At 46.1% G+C, this 20981-nt stretch overlaps 1 protein-coding gene across 1 annotated transcript in view; it reads right to left on the bottom strand.

Annotated features, from left to right (window-relative positions):
- LOC147102736 (ubiquitin carboxyl-terminal hydrolase 43-like) overlaps nucleotides 1-20981 on the bottom strand; it is a 432453-nt gene that overhangs the window by 47269 nt on the left and 364203 nt on the right. Inside the window, exon 8 of the mRNA XM_085963486.1 lies at nucleotides 288-399. Coding sequence (XP_085819612.1) covers nucleotides 288-399 — 112 coding nt within the window. The remainder of the gene's footprint in view (nucleotides 1-287; nucleotides 400-20981) is intronic.

Below are 20981 nucleotides of genomic sequence, written 5' to 3' on the forward strand. Positions count from 1 at the left end.
TCCTACAGAATACTGCTGTCCTGTGCAGCGTAGGAATCATTACACAAGGCTGATCATCCAAACCCTAGCACCCGGTCCCTACACCGACAGCCATCCCACCCAAGCCCTATCCCCGCAACCCCACGTATTTAATCCCCCCTAACACTAAGGAAATAACAGTGCCCCTGTTATCTTACTTGAATGGAATACTACCAGCTTAGTCTGGATTTGTGTTATATCTATTTTTGTTTTTGACTGAACGACTTCAGAAACTCCATGTTTCCTAATTTACATTCCACTCTACTGACCTGTGAATGGGTCTCATTTCTCATCAGATAGCACATTTTGTTCAGGATGCAGTGCTGTAGCTGGTCCCAGGTCAAAGATCGATCTTCCCTTACCAAGAACGGTGGACCAAACCTAAGAAGATCAACATAACATTATTCAGTTAAAATGCTAGTTGACTGATGGGTATTGATCGGGCTGTACAGTTGCATCAAGCTAAACATGCATTAAATGTTTTCAAACTCTATTAAAGCAAGTTTCACCACAGTGGGTTTTGCTGTTGTAAGATTTTTTATCTCCTGCAGAAAACACAATTGAATTAGGGGCTGGTAAATTTGTCCCTGGAGTGACAATCCACACCCCAGTAAGTTCTTCAGTTGGAGAGAGTTGAACTGAGTGCATTTTCTATTAAATACCAAAGCATAAAATGGCTGAACTATTCTTGCAATTTGTAAGTTTTGTGCAGGCATTTTTATTAATTAAAAGTGTTATTGAAACCTCTATACAAATCACTGGAAGTCATCACTGATAATAAATGTAATTTAGTGCCTTGTGTGGGGCATACATCCCAATTTAATGATAAATCAATAATTTGAATAGTGTGACTTTTATTAGAACGGAGGAAGTTTTATTGATAAAGGAAAATACCTCGAGTTAATTTTATGCTTCACTAAAGATCTTTAAATTACAAAATGCAGTTTTGCATTTCAAAAAGGCATTCAAAAAACAGCCCTGTAGGACGGTGTGGATTCAGTTCTGGCCTTTCACTTCTGGATCATGGGTTTGTAATAACTTATCTTTATACAGGAAACTTTGTGCTATCCGGCACCCACGGGACCGAGCTGCTGCCGTTGCCTAAAAAGTGCCGTACTCTCCAGAGTTAATGTTGAGAGATACGGAGATTCTTATCTCCGTATTTGACAACAAACACTGTTGCTTAGCAACAGCTTCTAAACACTCGGGTGTGGCCCTAAAGCTCTGTAGCTGAAGCTGTTGCTATAGCTACAGACCTTGCACAGCTTGACTGTTCAAACAAAGCAAAAAAAAAAAACAAAAAGAATAAAAAACGGCTGCTGATTTTTGCCGGTGGCTCCAGATTGCCGGATAGCTCACCTCCGGACAGCACAAAGTTTCCTGTATGGTCATTTTAATGTGGTAAAGCATCCCAAGGTGTTTCACATAAGAGAACAGCACAAAGCAGGATTGGAAGAGTAAGGAGAGGTGACCAAAAGCTTGGTCACAAAAATAGGTTTTGTGGAGGCATTAAAAAGGCAGAGAACAGACACAAGGTGGAAAAGTTTAGGGAAGGAGTTCCAGAGAGTAGGCTGAGGTGCTTGAAGGCTCTGCCACTGATGGTGGAGTGAAGGCAGGCGGGTGGGGGAAGAGCATGATAGGAACCCTGAACCAAAGGTCGGATGGGTATGAACTGGGGTGGGGAAGGCAATTTATAAATGAAGACTACAATTCTTAATTCAGCGATTTGAGGGGCATGGAGCCAAGGGAGATCAGCAGGAGTGATACAGGTGTCAAGAGTTTTGGACAAGTTGTAAAGGGTGAAGCTTGGAAAAAAATGGAGACGGCTTTGGGGAAAAAATGGGTCTGGTCTGGAGATAATAAAAATGTGGTGGTGCCTCAGCAGCAATTGGAGTGAGGTAAAGCTGGATGTTACAGACTCGGTGTTGGATCAGATGCAAGGTTAGAAGTTCAGCTCCTGATTGAATAGAACATCTAGGTTGTGAACTGTCTGGGTCAACCTGAGCAAGCAGCTGAAAGAGGGATAGAATGAGGAAGAAGGGTTCCAAATTTTTGTCAGCAGCTGAATTTGAATGGCTTCAATCTTGCTGATGTTCAACTGGATTAAGTTTTGGCACATTCACGATTTGATGTCAGGCAAGCAACTTCACAACTGGTCATGGAGTCATGGGTGGTGCCAGTGAGAGAGGTAGAGCTGGGTGTTCTCAGTTTATACATTCAAAACTGACTCCATACTTATGTACATTTGTTAATTCAAAACATATTATTTGCATAACTAATTTTAGTTGGTGCTAAAATCCTTCTCAACTCCTGAATGGGTTTCTGCATGGCCATAAGATCACTTAGCAGACAATTCGGTGACAAATCTTGCCAGCACTACAGAACATAGTGACATCTAGTGGCAGAGAAGGTGCTTGGCAGGGTACTGGCCCACAACACTGCAGTCTGAGGGACAGCTAGTCAAAGCTACATGCAATCCAATGGGCACCTGTTTGTTTCTGCAAGTTTGAACATTGGTGCCAGTTTCAAAGCACTACCAAACCTTAAAAACTAGCATACCATTAACTTTGTACTAGTGAACGAACCAGTCTATAAATAACAACTACCTGCATTTATATAGCGCCTTTAATTTAGTAAAATGCCCCAAAGCACTTCACAGGAGTGTTATCAAACACAATTTGGTACCGAGCCACATAAGGAGATATTAGGACACTAATTCACATCATTCAAATGTCTTCTGCTGCCAACAGCAGCACGGAACTCACAACTGATCAGCAACTGCACTGCATTCTAAGCATGGCAGATAATGCCATCAACAGTGGCACACAGTGCTGTATTTTTATTAGTTCTAAACTGCAAATATAGTAAAAGAAAAACCTGCATTGACAACACCTTGAAGAACCAAGTCTATAGTGCACTTTAACATAAATATTCCACATTTCCTGGCAATCCACAGCCAAACAATAACTAGCATGATAGGACCTTATGATGCCATAAATAGGCCCCTCAATTTTATATACCTCAATTAAGTCTCCCCTCAGCCTCCTCTGTTCCAAAGAAAACAACCCCAGCCTATCCAATCTTTCCTCATAGCTAAAATTCTCCAGTCCTTGCAACATCCTCATAAATCCCCTCTGTACCCTCTCTAGTGCGATCACAGCTTTCCTGTAATGTGGTGACCAGGGCTGCACGCAGCACTCTGGCTGTGGCCTAAATAGTGTTTTATACAGTTCAAGCATAACCTCCCTGCTCTTATATTCTATGCCTCACCTAATAAAGTATCCCATGTGCCTTCTTAACCACCTTATCTACCTGTCCTGCTACCTTCAGGGATCTGTGGACATGTACTCCAAGGTCCCTCTGTTCCTCTACGCTTCAGTGTCCTACCATTTATTGTGTATTCCCTTGCCTCGTTAGTCCTCCCCAAATGCATTACCTCACACTATTATGGACTGAATTCCATTTTCCCACTTACTTGCCCACCTGACCAGTTCATTGATATCCTCCTGCAGTCTACAGCTTTCTTCCTCACTATCAACCACACGGCCAATTTTTGTATCATCTGCAAACTTCTTAATCATGCCCCCTACATTTAAGTCTAAATCATTGATATATACCACAAAAAGCAAGGGACCTGGTACTGAGCCCTGCGGAACCCCACTAGACACAGTCTTCCAGTCACAAACACCCGTCGACTATTACCCTTTGCTTCCTGCCACTGAGCCAATTTTACATGCCACTTTGCCTTGGATCCCATGGGCTTTTACTCCTCTCACCAGTCTGTCATGTGGGACCTTGTCAAAAGCCTTGCTAAAATCATCAAACGCGCTACCCTCGTCGACCCTATATAAAGAACAAACAGCTGTCAATGAAGTTAAAGGTCCTAATTTAATCCGGCAGTTCTGCAGGCTTTCACAAACCAATTTTTGTCATCAGCACATTTCAGCATTTCTGATTTGTGACTCACATGTAGCCATCTGTATATAAAATAGCTTCAAGATTGCTATATACAAAAAGGCATTCGGGGTGAAGGGGGAGGGGTCGGTAGTTTGAAATGAATATGCAAAATATTCAGACTGAGAAAAGTGATCAAATCTTTAATGTATACCAGGACCTCTATACTTAATCCAGGATTTCTGCTAGCCCCTCAAATATATGGCAATAGACTTGACAAGTTACAAGAATTATCACTTACAGGGAAAAAAAGTCACTAATTTAATAAGGGTAAAAAGACCATTCAAGCTTGGGTTAAGGCCGATCATCAAGGCCATAAAAAGAAATTGCGAGAATAAATTGGATTTTATGCAGTGGTAAGACAACAAAAACAACTTGCCTTTATATAGCGCCTTTAATGTCATAAAACGTCCCAGGGCGCTTCGCAGGAGTGGTCATCAAATAAATTTGACACCGAGCCGCATAAGGAGATATTAGGACAGACTTGGTCAAAGAGGTAGGTTTTAAGCAGCGTCTTAAAGGAGGAAAGAGAGATTTAGGGAGGGATTTCCAGAGCTTAGGACCTTGGCAGCTGAAGGCACGGCCACCAATGGTGGAGCGATTAAAATCGGGGATCAGCAAGAGGCCAGAATTGAAGGAGCGCAGAGATCTTGGAGGGTTGTAGGGCTGAAGGAGGTGACAGAGATAGGGAGAGGCGAGGCAATGGAGGGATTTGAAAACAAAGATGAGAATTTTTTTAAATCGAGGCATTGCTTAACCGGGAGCCAATGTGCTTTGGGATATCCTGAGGACAAGAAAGGCGCTATATAAATGCAAGTTCTTTCTTATGCCAAGTATTGCTGGGCTGTTTAATGATTCATGAACAGAAATTGCAATAAAAAGCTCAAAAGAACCAGACACTACTGTTTAGTTACAGCTTGAACATAGTGCAAGCTCTTGCAATTGTTAACCCTATTCCACTCAGACTGGCACTTGAGCTTTTATAGATGCCCAGAACGTATCCAGTATACTCCTCTTTTTTTCTTTCCTGTTCAAAACTCAGCACAGGACTGTTCAGAAGAAGCTACTTATGAAGTTTTTTGAGAATTTTATTCATTAAAAACAATTTATATTCTGGGAAAGGGCCGTTTACCTACATCTCGACAGAGTCGCTGATCATTTCCAGCATCCCTAAGCTGATAAGAGAATTTAACTTAAATTGTGCCTAAATCTAATAAATTGTTTCTAAGTTATTGCGTTATTGCAGTTACATTTAGTGTTCATGGAAAGAGTTAACACCATGCTCACACAAAATAAAAGTCCAGCTTTCCGAAGCAGAAGCTGGTTGTTTAAAACCAGGCCATTGTCTCAATGCACTCACAATTTTTAAATTCTACACACTGCACATTGGCCATTCAAACAAACTGTAGCTCTTAGGTGCTGCTGGCAAAGGCAGGTGAATCTATACACTCACAGAATGCAAGTCTGAACCTTAAGGCATCCAGTAAATTACAAAGCACCAGTTTTAAAGTGCTGCTTTAATGGGTATTTATTTCCCTTGCTGTTTTTGCTTTGAAATATTGGTACTTCCAAAAAACCTCAACTGACTTCATGTCAACTACCACATTGCTGATTTTCTTTAATGTTAGCACAAGTAACTCTTTTTTTTTTTAAAAAGGGAGGCTTGTGCTGAACATTAAGAAGCACCAATAGCCAGAGTTCTTTTACATTCAAGAATGTTGTGCAACTAACTCGAGCTTCTTTCAGACGTGGATCTCTTGACTGACGGTTTTCTATCACTTCTGGTTTAGGGAAAATCTGACAAAAGTAATTTTACACCATGGGAAGGAGCAAGAAATCAATGATTATGAAAATAAAGTTTAACACTACAGCAGTAAGCAAAAGCAAAGAGCCATCACAGACAGAGCTGGAAATCTTGGGAAAAGGGCGGAGGTCAAAGGAGTGGGCGAATGACCTGTTGGTAGGCATTACATAGCTCTGCTAGGATTTAACTGTTGGTTTTTGCACCTTCGTTGGGCTGGTTGTGGAGATTCAAGTAGAGAATGGTCATAACAGCTGCATCTCACAGAGAAACAATGGCAACACTGAAACAATAAAAGTGCACCTACAATAAACTTCAGGGTGTGTGGAGTTCAAAAAATCATTTGAATTTTGATATGTTTTGTTCAACTATGGAAGTCACCGTTTGATTTTCTGTATGCCACTTTTCAACTTCAAAAAGTACGAGGGGCATCATGCTCCCAGCTCAAGTCGATTCGGGCCCACCAAAGCAGAGTCTGGAGACTCTGGGCTGGATTTTACTCACCGAAACGCGTTGGGGGCGGGACTGCGGCCTTCCGGGTTCTAGTCCCGCCCCCAGCGGCGTCCGACGCACAGACGCTATTTTCCCGATTGGCCTCGTTAAGCCCGCCTTGTGGGCTTGCCGCCCAATTAAGGGAAAGCCGGTGTCAGATGGTGTCAGTTGATGATGCTTCATCTGCTGGTTTTCTTAAAGGCACATGAACCATAAATTTTTGACAGTGTTTGACAGCATTGAGGTGTTGTCAAACACTGACAATCACTGTACACATGTGAGCCCTTGCACCCAGGCTCTTCAGTGACTCTCTCCTTAGGATGAAACAGATGGCAGCTGCAGGTGAGGGTACAGAAGCGATCTGTCACTTCTCCCATTGAGACGAGGCCACACAAACACTTCAAAGCTTGTCACCTACAGAAAAATCTAAACACATTAAAAATGGCTTTCCCAACAGTTCCTTACCTCTGATACTCATCAGTGTCCCATTGCATCCTTCACACCACTTCTGCAGCTGTCATCTATACTGTTATGTCTGACATTTGGTGATAGGTATTCGATTGCCTTGGCCCGAGCACATGGAGTTTGATAGTGCTGTTATCGTTGTATTGTGTATAGGTATTCGATTGCTTGTGCCTGGAAGAGTGAGTGTGTGTGTCTGTGTGTGTGTGTGTGTGTGTGTGTGTGTGTGTGTGTGTGTGTGTGTGTGTCAGCGATATTACAAGCAACAGGAACTGAACTCACTGACGGTCTCTGGATTATCTTTGCAAACGCAACATTTGGCGACAAGGATGGCTGAAATCTCTCTTCCACCACCTCCTCCCTTCCTTGCACTACCTGGTGAACCCCCGATCCCATGGGTTCGCTGGTTACAGTCCTTTGAAACCTACCTCATTGCTCTTGGACTAGAAGCTGTGAGTACGGCTCGGAAAAAGGCACCGTTATCCCATTGCTTGGGAGCGGAGGGCCAGCGTGTTCTTGGGACATTATGCACAGCAGACTCAATCCAAACATATGATGAGGCTGTGGCTCTGTTAAGCACACACTTCTCTGCCCACAAAGTGCCCTCCTGTGGCGATTCATTTTTAGACAGCGTCACCAACTCCTCGGCGAGTCAGTGCATCAATACGTGGCTAATTTGAGGGGGTTAGCTAGCTCGTGCAAGTTCGGTGCATTACAAGATGAGATGGTGCGTGATCAACCGATAGAGCACACAAACAACGTGAGAGTGCGTGAAAGACTGTTACTCGAGTCTGACGATCTGTCGTTGTCACAGGCAGTCAACATTGCCTTTCAAGTGGAGTCAGCAGCCGAATGTGCAGCGAAACTAGCACACACACCCAGTGACAGCGCCCTCGGCCCCGACAGCTCTGACACGGTAATGCTCGCGCGACGGCAGCAACGCGCGCTACCGCGGCAACAGTGTGGAAGCTGCGGATCTCGTTCACATGCTACCAGAGTGCAGAATTGCCCAGCGCGTGGCCAAGCCTGTCGCAATTGTGGAAAACAAAATCACTCTGCCAATGTCTGCCGCTCTGCCCCGGTTGCTACAAATGAACACTCTCAGTCCTCAAGCAATATAATTCACGTGAGCTCTGGGCCAGTAGTGGCTTTCAAATCATACACAATTAACCTGAATGATGTGTGCATCCTGCTGTTGTTGGATACCGGTGCCAGCGTCTCACTGCTGAATGTGGACACATTCAAACGCTTTTTCAGCTCCCTGCCACTCTCTGCGCCCTCCACTACCCTTTGCGGGTATGGTAATTCGAAAATTGGACTAGTGGGCTCAGTCAACCTCACAGTACGCTATGGAACAAAAGTTTTGCCAGATTTTTGTTTTCATGTGGCACGCCAAGGAGCTAACCTGATGGGACTGGATCTTTTCACTGACCTGGGTTTTTCTCTCTTGGACACCGGCGGGTCTGCGATTCTGCACGTCGCCTCACCGTGGCGCCAAACATGGCCAGCACTCTTCGAGGGTCTGGGCTGCCTGACTGCCTTCACCCACCAGCCCATGGTTGACTCCACCGTTACCCCTGTCATTCAGCCACTGCGCCGCATCCCGCTTGCTCTCCGTGACGGGGTCACAGCTGAACTAAAGCAGCTACTGGAAGCCGGCATCATCGAACCAGTTGATGCCTCCCCATGGGTCTCCAACCTGGTGGTCGCAACGAAAAAGTCAGGTGGTCTATGCGTCTGTGTCGATCTTCGAGCAGTGAATAAGGCCGTAATCCCTGACAAGTATCCACTGCCCACGTCAGAGGAACTCACAGCGCAGTTCTATGGTTCCATCCTGTTCTCGAAACTGGACCTTCGACAGGGCTATCTACAGGTTCCCCTCCACCCCAGCAGCAGGGACCTCACTGCTTTTGTGACACATGCTGGCGTCTTTCGGTACACCAGGATGCCTTTTGGACTTAGCTCTGCACCCAGCTGCTTCCAAAAGGTGATGGCCTCTGTGCTCGCGGGCATTCCTGGGGTGGCCATCTACCTGGATGACATCGTTGTGCATGGGCCCTCGACCTCCACTCACGACGAACGCCTTCAGAGTTTTCACTGCTCTAGCAAAACACAAGCTCACACTGAATGGTGAAAAGTGTGTCTTTGCTGTTTCAGAGATCGAATTTGTGGGGTTTCGGTTGTCGGCTGACGGTATATCCCCACTCCAGTCAAACGTGGATGCCATTCACAGCATCCCAGAACCTAGCTCTGCAGCACAGGTTGCCTCCTTCCTGGGCATGACTGGGTACTACCTGAAGTTTTTGCCCCAGTACTCAGCCACCACAGCCCCACTGCGCCAGCTCCTGCGAAAGGATGAGCCCTGGGTGTGGTCACAAGCCTGTACGGAAGCTGTTCGCCTCCTCAAATCGCAGCTCACGTCGCCTCCAGTGTTGGCTCACTTTGACGTCACCAGCCCCACCCTCGTCACCTGCGACGTGTCCGCTGCAGCTGTGGGGGCGGTGTTATCGCAGATACAGAATGGAGTGGAGAAACCAATCGCCTTTGCCTCCCGAGCCCTTAGCCCCACCGAACAGAAGTACTCAGTAGGCGAGCGTGAGGCGCTGATGTGCGTCTGGGCATGTGAGCGGTGGCACCTGTACACGTATGGCCGTGCCTTCACCCTGCAAACCGATCACCAGGCTCTCTCTGCCCTGCTGTCGACATCCGGCACGGGCCACAGACCACTGCGTCTACACCGCTGGTCTGACCGCCTCCGCCAATACAATTTCAGTCTCCAGTTCACACTAGGACATGACAATGTTGTTGCAGATCTGCTCTCTCGCACTGTCTCTGCCCCAGCCCCACTCGTCAGGTCTGAACAAGTGGAACAGGATATCGTCCAGATGCTGCACACGCCTCTCCAAACCACAGTCTCTCTCCAAACCACAGTCTCTCTCCAGGAGCTCAAAGAGGCCTCTGAACAGGATCCGGCCCTCTCCCAGCTGTGCACCTTCATCAGAGATGGCTGGCCTCGCAAGGTGCCTGAGGAACTGTCTGCCTACTCCAGAGTTAAAGAGGAGCTCTCCTGCTGGAATGACTCCCGTGTTGCACGTGGGCTCTGCACTCTGGTCCCAAGTGCCCTTCGTGCGCGTGTTTTATCCATGGGGCATGAGGGCCACTTGGGCATAGTGAAGCTCAAACAACGATGCCGAGACCTAGTGTGGTGGCCGTGTATCGACAGGGAAATCGAGGCCCTGGTCAAGGACTGTGCAGCCTGCCTTGTAAGTGGCAAGACTGGCCACCAAGCTCCCCCACCCCTGCAACCCCTTGCCTGGCCCTCTCAGCCCTGGGAGCACCTGCAGCTGGGGACGTCTGCGGGGAGATCCATGGTGTCCCCCACCATCAACGGTTCCTAGTGGTGACCTATGACCTGCACTCAAAATGGCCACAGGTCACTGCCGTGGGCTCCGTCACCTCTCGGGTCATCATTGATATCCTTGAGTCCCTCTTCTCCCGCTGGGGCCATCCAAAGGCCATCACCACAGACAATGGCCCCCAAATGGTCTCTTCGGAACTCTCCTCTTACCTTGAGAGCAAGGGCACCCGTCACATTCGCACAGCGTACTACCACCCCGAGTCAAATGGGGGGGCGTTTTAACCAGACACTGAAAAATGGCCTCAGAGCACATCTATCCCAGGGGTGTGCGTTTGACAAGGCCCTCCTCCACACACTGCTGCACTACAGAGCCTCCCAGCATTCCACTACAGGGGTCTCACCCGCATCCCTCATGCTAGGCCGTGAGCTCATGCTGCCCCTTGGCAGGCTCCGCCCCTCGCTAGCTCAGAGCCCTGCTCCACCGGCTCAAGCCACAATCACTAGACAACAGGAGAAGATGAAACTCCGCTTCGACCAGTCAAAGAGGGCCAAGGTGCCCAACATCTCAGTCTCCGATTGGGTCAGAGTCCGCAGGCCTCACCGCAATAATATGATGGCGTCATTCTGGTCCTCCCCTCTCCAAATCAGCCGCTAACTTGGACCAGCCACTTTCTGCCTCACTGACGGCTCTTGGTGGCATGCCAGCCGCCTTCGGAAGGTGCCAGCACCCCCTGATGCGGGATTATACGGACCTAACCCCCAAGCCTTACCCCCAGAGTGGTGGGATGCACATGTGGCTCAGCCAGCCAACCCTCAAGCAGATGTTGTGCCTCAGCCTGCTCCTCACCTCGGCCTGTTCGTACACGTTCTCGCCCTGGCCACCTACAGGACATTGTCACTACATTTCATATTTGAAATTCTGAGAGGGGGGAGGAAATGTTATGTCTGACATTTGGTGATAGGTACTCGATTGCCTTGGCCTGAGCACATGGAGTTTGATAGTGCTGTTTTCGTTGTATTGTGTATAGGTATTTGATTGCTTGTGCCTGGAAGAGAGTGAGTGAGTGAGTGTGTGTGATATTAAAAGCAGCATGAACTGAACTCACTGACGGTCTCTGGATTATCTTTGCAAATGCAACATATACACCAACATAACAACAGACCCACAGCACGCCTCACTTACCCTGGCGGGGTTCCCCGACGTCGGGAAGCCAGCAGAAGTCTAAAAATGGGGAAAAGCTTCTTAACTGCCTGTTAACTACCTGTTAACAGGCAGTTAAGTGGCTATAATCCTCTTCCCGCCGTTAGGAGTCGGGTCCCTGCGCAAATCGGGGACCAGACTCCCAGGAGGATTGGTTGGAGGCGGGTTGGGAGCGGGCTCGGGACCCGCTCCCATTTTTTTGACTTTCCCAGCAGTCCCGCCTCCAAAAGGTTGGTAAAATCCAGCCCATGTTGGTGGACGAAACCTCACAGCTAAGTTATGTTACAGATGTTGGGCCAGGTCTAACGTTACTGAGGGAGTTAACAAAGTATGCCATTTTTGTACCCGAGGAGGTACAAGTTAAAAAACAGCAGTAATTAGGGGAACTCTGCTTTATTGATTTCTGCTATTGTTCAATTGTTACTTTTTAATAAACTGCAGTTTTTAGCCTAAGTCACATGGGCATGGTGTTTATTCTTCTGAAGACAAGGAAAAGAATAAAGGGCTTGTGCCAATTCAGTGAGTTAAGTCCAAACAAGGTTTTTGTTTAACCCTTGGGCACTGTTATATTATCAGATATTGTCTGTAAGAAGCCATTCTTTCATTCATAAAGACACGTTTATGAGTGGTTTTTGGTGGTGAGTGCGAGACAAATATCTGGATAAAGCCAAAAATTATAACAAGGAGCTCTACGCACGTGTCGAAGTGCCCTTCCTGGGCAGCAGAATTCAAGTTTTACTCGGGCAGCTCAAACAGGGTATTGCCTGGCCAAAACCCAAGTGGCAGATTTCAGTCTCAGACTGGTAAGTGCAGTATATAGCCACCCCCAAAAAACTCAGACATGAACCTACACTGAACCAGAAGCTTCAACACAAGTCTACAGACACAAAAAATATTTACGTGCTACATAAATTTTCTAGGTTGATGCACTGTACATCAGGCAACTTGCCTCAGCCCTAAACGCAGAAGAGAACATCACACCTCAATCAGTGTGCTATCTGCACAGCAGCCATCTTGTGGACTCATTGAATGAGATGACTAATTTCATGTCAATTAGCATTTTTTTCCGGCAGTTTTGTGCTTTCGACCTACTAGGAATTGGATTGAGACTGCCCAAACTCATTTCATATAGGTCCTTACAGCCAGCAGACAGAGAAGATATTCACCCCATCAGTCTGGGCTAGATTTGAACCACGTTCTCAGAGTTGAAAGACCAAGGTCTACCCCACTGCACCAAACGATCCCCCAACCTTCCTACAGGTCTAACCTAGGTGCAGTGTGTGGAGTGGCAGAAAATAAAGACAGTTTTTTTTGTGTAAATTTTTTCTAAGCCGGCAGAAATTCGCCTTCTCAAAATATCTGAAAATCTATCATCTTATGCAAACTTTTCCACTAAGTTTCTCAACAGGAGGCAGTCCCCCTCTCCCTCGCGTTGACATGCACTGTACTAATTGCCATTATCATTGCTTGACTGTGTGTTTTGTATTTCCAAAAAAATGCAATACAAATGTATTTTTAAGAAGTTCAAAATGCTAAAGAATTAATTCCCCATGTACTTCAATCATTCAAAGTAAGGGGCTGGAGCAATTATTAATTCATGCACTGATCTGAAAAACAGGCAAGTGAGAATGTTCCCTAAAGGTGGATTTTTAAAAATTATTATTAAATAAACAGGTCAGGGGGAAAATAGGTAATGGAATAAAAATAGCCACATCTTACCACTAATGACCACCTTCGTATGACAGCTGTGAAAGTATCATTTAGCAAAGGGATAACCAAAAAAAATGGTCTCAATGCAGATGTACTGCAACGTGACACATTCGGAGCAACCTCAAGAGTAATTCTTATCTGCTTCCAGTCTTGAATAAGCACACGTAGCTGACAGTAAGATTAAAGTAATATGGCACACCTCAGGGGAATGCAAATGTTTTACAGCTACAAGATATACAGTGAAATATTGTATAATTATGTAAAATCTGAAAACTATAGGAGCTAGTGGCACGCTCTGATGAACTATACTGCAGCTGAGGCTGTTGAATGTCTCCTAATAAGAAAAAATACTGTTCAGTGAAGGTCTCGTCATTTTATTACTGTTCTAAATATACAACAACAACTTGCATTTATATAGCGCCTTTAACGTAGTAAAACGTCCCAAGGCGCTGCACAGGAGTATTTCAAGACAAAAAATTTGACACCGAGCCACATAATGATAAATTAGGGCAGGTTTGGTGAAAGAGGTAGGTTTTAACGAGCGGCTTAAAGTAGGAAAGAGGGGTAGCGAGGCGGAGAGTTTTAGACAGGGAATTCCAGAGCTTAGGGCCTAGGCAACAGAAGGCACGGCCACCAATGGTTGAGTGATTATAATCAGGAATGCGCAAGAGAGCAGAATTAGAGGAGCGCAGATATCTCAGGGCCGGGGGGGTGGTTTGTGGGGCTGAAGGAGATTACAGACTTTGGCGAGATTTGAAAACAAGGATGAGAAATTTCAAATCGAGGCGCTGCTGTACAATTACACTCTCCCATTATAGCTTGATCCTGGGGAACTTAGCACTTTGTGCATTATAGGGCGATGCGTGCTGCAGTAAATGTCCCATGGCTATAAAGTGCAATAAGAAACAAGTAGCCAAGGTCTTCATGGCTTAATAATGGTAGCACATAGTTTGTATGCTGAAAACAACACATGAAATGCATTAAGTACAACAAATCCCCATATGCATCCACTAAATTTGGTGGAAACAAAATAAAATAAATACCACTTATAACACCAATTTTAATATTACTCTATTTTTCCAAAAATTATTCTATTTACAGTCACTCTTCCAATTTTGAGGTATCTAATACCATACTTAAGGATATCAAAAGGGGTGAACAGTTGGTTCAAGGCCCACTTCAGAGACTTGAGCACATAATTATAATGCTCTGCGTTCATGCAGGAAAGTTAAGCAAATAGAAAGTAACACTTACATTTCCAGCTTGAAGCACTTAAAAATGATGTGCAAATTGCAGGATTTGAGAGTAAATCACAAGTACTGGTAGCACTGGGTCCATTCCCTGCTCCCTATGGCATCTGCTGATCTCAGCCAGGAAGACTAAAGTTGGCCTCATTTTCCATGGGGCATGCAGGGGTAATTCAACCAGGATTGGCAGGGTCAACACAGATACATTGGGCTCGATTTTCAGTGTGCCGTGGAGTCGGGATTGGGTGTGCGGGGGGGTTAAATTCCCGAAATCGGGGGTCCCGACCCCATGCCAGTTTCAAAGGAGGCGGGTACCCACCCCGCACTGGGACCCGCCTCCCCAAGGCGGGAAGGGATTAGTGCCAATTAACTGCCTGTTAACAGGTAGTTAACAGGCAGTTTTTAGCCAAATCCCTATTTTGAAGCTTGAACTGTGGGATTCCTGACGGCTCCAAACCACGCCAAGTTGGAGGAGTCGGGCCGTCGGGTTGAAGGGCTCGGAGGGGTCGAGATGTCGGTGTTCAGGTGAGTGATGTGTGTATGAGTGCAAAGGTAAGTGTGTTTGGTGTGTCTAAAGTGATTAAAGAAGTGTAAATTACCTTTTCTTACCTTTTCAGCCTTCCTTCCTTTAGGTTTGGGGAGTCCCTCATCTAACCGGCACAGAAAGCACAATGGCTGCAAGCTGTCAAAAGTGACAGCCTTCAGCTTTCTGTGCAAGAGAGATTTCTAACTGAGTCTGTGGAGAAGGACTCAGGTTAGAAGTAAGACGGTCAGTGTTTGACAGATGAAATTTCAGTCTGTGACATCACCTGTTGCCGGGTGGCCTATAATTGGCCTGCTGAGCCCGCTGGGCGGGCTCAACAAGGTCAATCAAGTTAAAATCGCGTGGATTGGCCGCATCTCGATGGAGGCGGGACAACAACCCCGAAAGTTGTAGTCCCGCCTCCAACCCGGCTCCTGAATGAAAATCCAGCCCATTATCTTTGTAGCTTGCAGGGGCTATTTGGAACAGTTCTGGTTGTGTATGGATGTAATTGTCTACATCCTTATTCCAGTTTCTTATGTTCTTATTCATTCCTGGTCACCATTGCTATCCGGTGATCCTTGCTGGAAAGCATGCCTTGTGTGGCTAGCAGAAGAGGATAGGATTGGACAGAAGTTTGACACTCCACCCAGTTAATTAGCATACTGATGGTCGACGTCCAGACTTGGAGAAGGAATGGCTCTTTAAGTGAGGTACTGAAGCAACAAGGGACCGCCAACGTCTAGGGACCATACCCAAACATGAGTCACCCCTTCAGGAGAAGGGGAGCAAGGAGAAAATTGGAAGAGGGATAAGGAAAAGGGTCACTTTTTCCAGTGTTCACAGCGGGTTCCTGGTTTTAAAAATGAGTCTGAGCAGAAAGCAGTACCACTAGCTATTCCTCTTGGATCCACACCCTCAGATTAAAATAACAATGATGTGCAAACATCATTTCCCAAAGGCAGCTGATAAAACTATAAACTGAACCATGGGGTGGGAATAATCATGCAATCTCAACTTAAACTCCAATCAAAACAAATTCATTAGGCCAGTGTAGATTTGACAATACGAAAAATGCTCCTGGTGACTCGTTACAATGCTAAAGCATTATTTAGGAGTTTAAAAAAATATTTTAAACTATGGTAAGGTAGTCAGGTTGTATACTAGTGTGCTGTGCCAACAATTGTAGAATCAAAACATATGACCACAATTCCTAATCATTCATAATTTGTAGTCACAATTCCCAATGTGCAAAGTTGTTAATCTTGGCATCAGCATTGGAACAGATGCTGAGCAGAAGCTAGGCACTCTCCAAGTAAAGGAATTTTTTTTTTAAATCACAAGAATGAACACATTCAGCCTGGGGGGGATAATGTGTGCTATTTAAAGCATGCTCATACCCTCATTTATTTTCTGGTATCAAGTGCAGTAAGTATATGGCAATTTGGTCATACTATACTATAGTGATATGTTCTAGATAAATGAAGCTTTAAAAGAAAGAAAGACTTGCATTTATATAGCGCCTTTCACAACCACCGGACGTCTCAAAGCGCTTTACAGCCAATGAAGTACTTTCTGAAGTGGAGTTGCCGTTGTAATGTGGGAAACGCGGCAAACAATTTGCGCACAGCAAGCTCCCACAAACAGCAATGTGATAATGACCAAATAATCTGTGTTAGTGACGTTGGTTGAGGGGTGAATATTGGCCAGGACACCGGGGATAACTCCCCTGCTCTTCTTCGAAATAGTGCCATGGGATCTTTTACATCCACCTGAGAGGGCAGATGGGGCCTTGGTTTAACGTCGCATCCGAAAGACAGCACCTCCGACAGTGCAGCACTCCCTCAGCACTGCAGTCTAGCCTAGCTTTATGTGCTCAAGTCCCTGGAGTGGGACGTGAACCCACAACCTTCTGACTCAGAGGCTACCAACTGAACCACAGCTGACACTATAATACAACATAAAAATACAGCATAATTACATGGGATGTCTGCATTTCCATTGAAACTGTCCAACTGTCTTTAATATGGACAAGCCTTTTGAACATCACACATAGTGATAGCGGTACAAGCTGAGTGCATTCACATATGATATGATAATTTGTGCTGCTGATATTGATTTTCCTATCATTCTGGTATCCAAACATGAATTTAGTTGCTGGAAGCAAGTAGCTGGACATATGAGCCTAGAAATTGGCCTGTGCCCGAGCGGGTAGGCTCAAAGTACACCTGATATTGGGCCTCAGGCCTCATTTAAATGAGGCGGAAGAACTGTGGACGCGTGCTGGTTGTCCCCAAGCAGCTTGTCGGTGAATTGACATTGGATTTTAGGCCTCTGCATCGCGGGCACCAGTCCACGGGTAGGTCCAGGGGTGAGGGGGGTGTGATTGAGATGGAGGGGAAGCGATCGGGAGGGAGGGAGTGAACTTCAACAACCATACATTTTTGGTGGCGGCTTCCAGCGGTCCCTCTAAGGATCGCTGGTTAGGCCACGTTTTCCTGAAAGCAGCCAACCTCACGTCGGCTGCGTTCAGGACAGCCCAATTTTGGAAAGGGGGCCTCAAACCAGCATTACGTCTTCTATTTGCTTGTGCAAAAGGCCCAACACCGGTTTCAGGTGTGGGCCCTGGACAGCAATTGTTCTACTTTTATCAATAAGGCAGGCAGTGCAATTCCTGCACAGAATGTGCGTACGCAAGGTTGCCCGCTATATTGGAAATTTGGCGTCCATTTTGCATGTGTAAATCGAGCGCGGCATCTACCAATTTCTCTCCGAGGATGACAGCATGCCTGCTCCCCGCCACCCATTCCACTAGTGCTCTCGCCAGTGCCGCATAGCCATACTGTCCTGGCCCGCCCCCGGATGCTGCAGTCTGCAGCCGAGTCCTCAAGGCCCAGAACTGCTCGAGGCCCACCATGGCCATCTGAAGTGTCCTTAATGGATGCTCACCTCCAAAGCTGTTTCCACTGGGGACACACTTCGTAAGAGCAGTAGGGTTGGTAAAGGAGGGCACAGACATATTTCAATCACTGTTGGGAGAGGAGAAAGCCTGCTTGCAGCATCCCACCTTCTAGATTGAGTGTGCATTACTGTGGATGGTGGCTTCTCACAACCTCTGTAAAGGTTATCGGAGATTTCTCGAATCTCACCTGATACGAAAGCTATATTTCTACCAATTTCTCCTATAATCATCAATTATTATAAGGAGGCAAAGCTGCTAATTCTACTTTATATTATACTGAAAATGCAAAAGCAAAATTGCTCAAGAAATATAAGATCAGTTACTCATGTTCCTATGTTGCATTTGCCCAACCCCATTCACATATCCTACTCAGCAGCAATGATGCCCCTAAGGAGCACATCAAATCGGGAGGTCCCGCGCAGGCCGCTCACAAGCTGGAAGAGATACTGCACATGTGCAGGACCGTGCACGAAAAAAAGAGGGAACATTGCTCAGTGGTGTTTACAATGAAATAAAGGCACTTAAGATTCTACATTAAAAAAAATAAAACTCCAGGTTTTTAAAAAATCTAAATAATAAAGTTCAGTGGCAGAGCGGAGAGGGAGCACTGTCTAAAGGTCCCAACATCAACCTGCAATAGGATTCTTGCAAATAGAGAGCGCTTTAAAAAACAGAATTTATTCATTGCTATTAAAATTAAAATTGTTATAAATTTCCTTTTGTTACAATAAAATAACAATTTGTTTTTGTCTCAATCTTCAAAGCTAATGCACATAAAATGATCTAGTACTGTATTATCTTAGAGACTTTCTGTGCCTCGGCTCTTGATGTGACAAACCACTCCTGCTGCTCTGCAGTGAAACATTTATCACAGGCTTCCTGGAATGGCCACAGAAAGCAGCCTCTCAGTTCTGCCAGCATAACTTTACCCAAAGTGCAATGTGAAATCACACACCCTTCAGGAGGACAAAATAGTGATAAAGCACCCTTCACATGCACTGGTATACCTTTACGGGCAAGGCTTTTATCTTCCTTCCTTTTTTCGGATGGGTTTTCTCCCCTTCTAGCTGTTTGTGTGGTTCCACAAGTGTCAGGCAGCCTCTGGCACCTGCCCAAGTGGTGAGCTCAGACAGGCTATTCAATTGTTGGGCATCACAGCGGAGTTCAGTCCTATGCTCATCCGATATCCACACAAGGTAGGCTGCATAGCGATCAGGAGCAGGCACCAAGGTTGACTGCATCCCTCGAATCCAGGTGCACCAAGGCCAATTGTAGGACATGTCCCTGCCCCCTGGCTAAGATCAGCCTAGTCAGCATAGACTCAGAGCTGGGACCTTCACGGGGTAGGTACACTGAACAACTCACGAGCAAGAACATCTTTTGAGTTAAGCACTGGCGTTTCCGCTTGGCTGCGGAGGTTTTTTCCGCCGTAATTCGCCCGAAATCGGCGCAAAAGATTGCGGAATTTTAAGCACAAATTATGTTCAGCGCAGATCGAGTTTCCGGGATCTTTTGCGGTAGTTTAAAAAACATCGCGTTAGAAGCAGGCCCCGGCCCACAAAACTGGCCTCGCCCCCCCGATGAATTAATCATCACTGGGAGTTTCCACTAATTGCGCTCATTTGCAGGCCTTCAAGGAGGCTTCAAAAATTAAGCTGGAACTTTTGGGCACAGTGACACTAATAGGCACGTTTTATAAGCTTTTGAATTTTTTTAAAAAATTTACAGTACTAAGAAACTGACTACTTTATCCCAATCTAACTGGCAAATGGTTCTGTATAGCTTTTAAGTCATTTTCAGTCATTTAAAATCGGGTTACTCACATTTGGTGGATTGACACTGAATAAAAATGCTTATTTTTTGTGGTAAACCCATATTCAGCTGTAATAATCAAACTGCATCAAGTTACCATTCTTAAATATATAAAAGAATATCTTTTAAAGATTTTTTTTTTTAAATGACGTTTTAAAACGCTACCTGATTGCGCTGGTTCATGGCAGATTTTGCACTGGGCGATAAAAAAAAAAAATCGGGGATGCGCAAGAGGCCAGAATTGGAGGAGCGCAGAACTCCTGGGGTGGGGGGGGGGGGGGGGGGGGGTAGGGCCGGAGGAGATTACAGAGATCATGAGGGGCAAGGCCATGGAGGGATCTGAAAACAAGGATAAGAATTTTTAAATCGAGGCGTTGCATAAGCGGGAGCCAGTGTAGATCAGCGAGCACAGGGGTGATGGGTGAACGGGACTTGGTGCGAGTTAGGAGATAGGCTGCTGGTGCCGTCGTTCAGAGGTCCCAGATGCCCTGGCCGCCGTGCCATTATAAGCTCGCACTTCCAACAAGTTATGGCACAAATTAAATTCAAGCTGAAGGATACAGGAAAAAGGCTAACTAATTAATTTTGCATGCTGCGTGATGCCATGCTCCAGCCAGATCCAGCCCATTATAATTCACAGAAATGCCAGACTACTGGTCTACAATTCAACTCTTTCATCCAGTTAGATCTTCAAAAGAAGTGTACACAAGCAATATATTAGTTTACCTGATTTCAAAATGGCTTCTTTGAAACAAGTATTTTGGGGGAAAACACTAACTTCTGAAAGATTACAACAGAAATGTGAGAAAGTTGCAGCATATTTATGAAGACAAAAAAGATACATTTGTAAAGCTAAACAAAATTAAAATCACATAAAATAGTTTGATCCTTCTGTTTTTAAAATGCATGGGCCTAGAAATTCACTGGCGCCCTGTTTGAGGCGCCAGTCTCGCCAGAAGTACTGCCCTGGAAGGAGTCGCGGCTGCCCGCTGCAAATTCAGTTTCAGCGCCCCAGACAAAAGCGCGGCGCTACTCGAGGCGCCCCGCATCCCTCTTGGGGCGCTGCAACTGAAAATCACAGCGCAACGTGCCGCGGTACTGCAGGCCTTCCTCCCCTTCTTAAATGGGAGGGGCCTGCTGCAGCGCGCTCGAAGAGCGCGAGTGCCGGCAAAAGAGCCCAACACCGAGAAGTAGTGCCGGGCTCTTGGGACACAGCCGGCACTCCGCGGGGGGGGCTCAGGAGGCCGGGGACGGCGGCGCGGGGAGGTGCTGGCAGGCGGCCAGCAAAAAAAACGGCCACCCCGCACCTCAGTGCCCCCACTGCCGCAGGTAGGCCCCCCTGAACCGGTCGCAAATTGCGACCGGCGTTAAAGCAGGGGCCCTACTAAATTTTGCGTTCGGGGCGGTAGCAAGGCGCTGCGCACACCGATGACGTCATCGG

Source organism: Somniosus microcephalus, chromosome 21 (genome assembly GCF_052327205.1).
Source record: "Somniosus microcephalus isolate GS21.2 chromosome 21, FLI_Smic_1.0, whole genome shotgun sequence".
Classification (NCBI taxonomy): domain Eukaryota; kingdom Metazoa; phylum Chordata; class Chondrichthyes; order Squaliformes; family Somniosidae; genus Somniosus; species Somniosus microcephalus.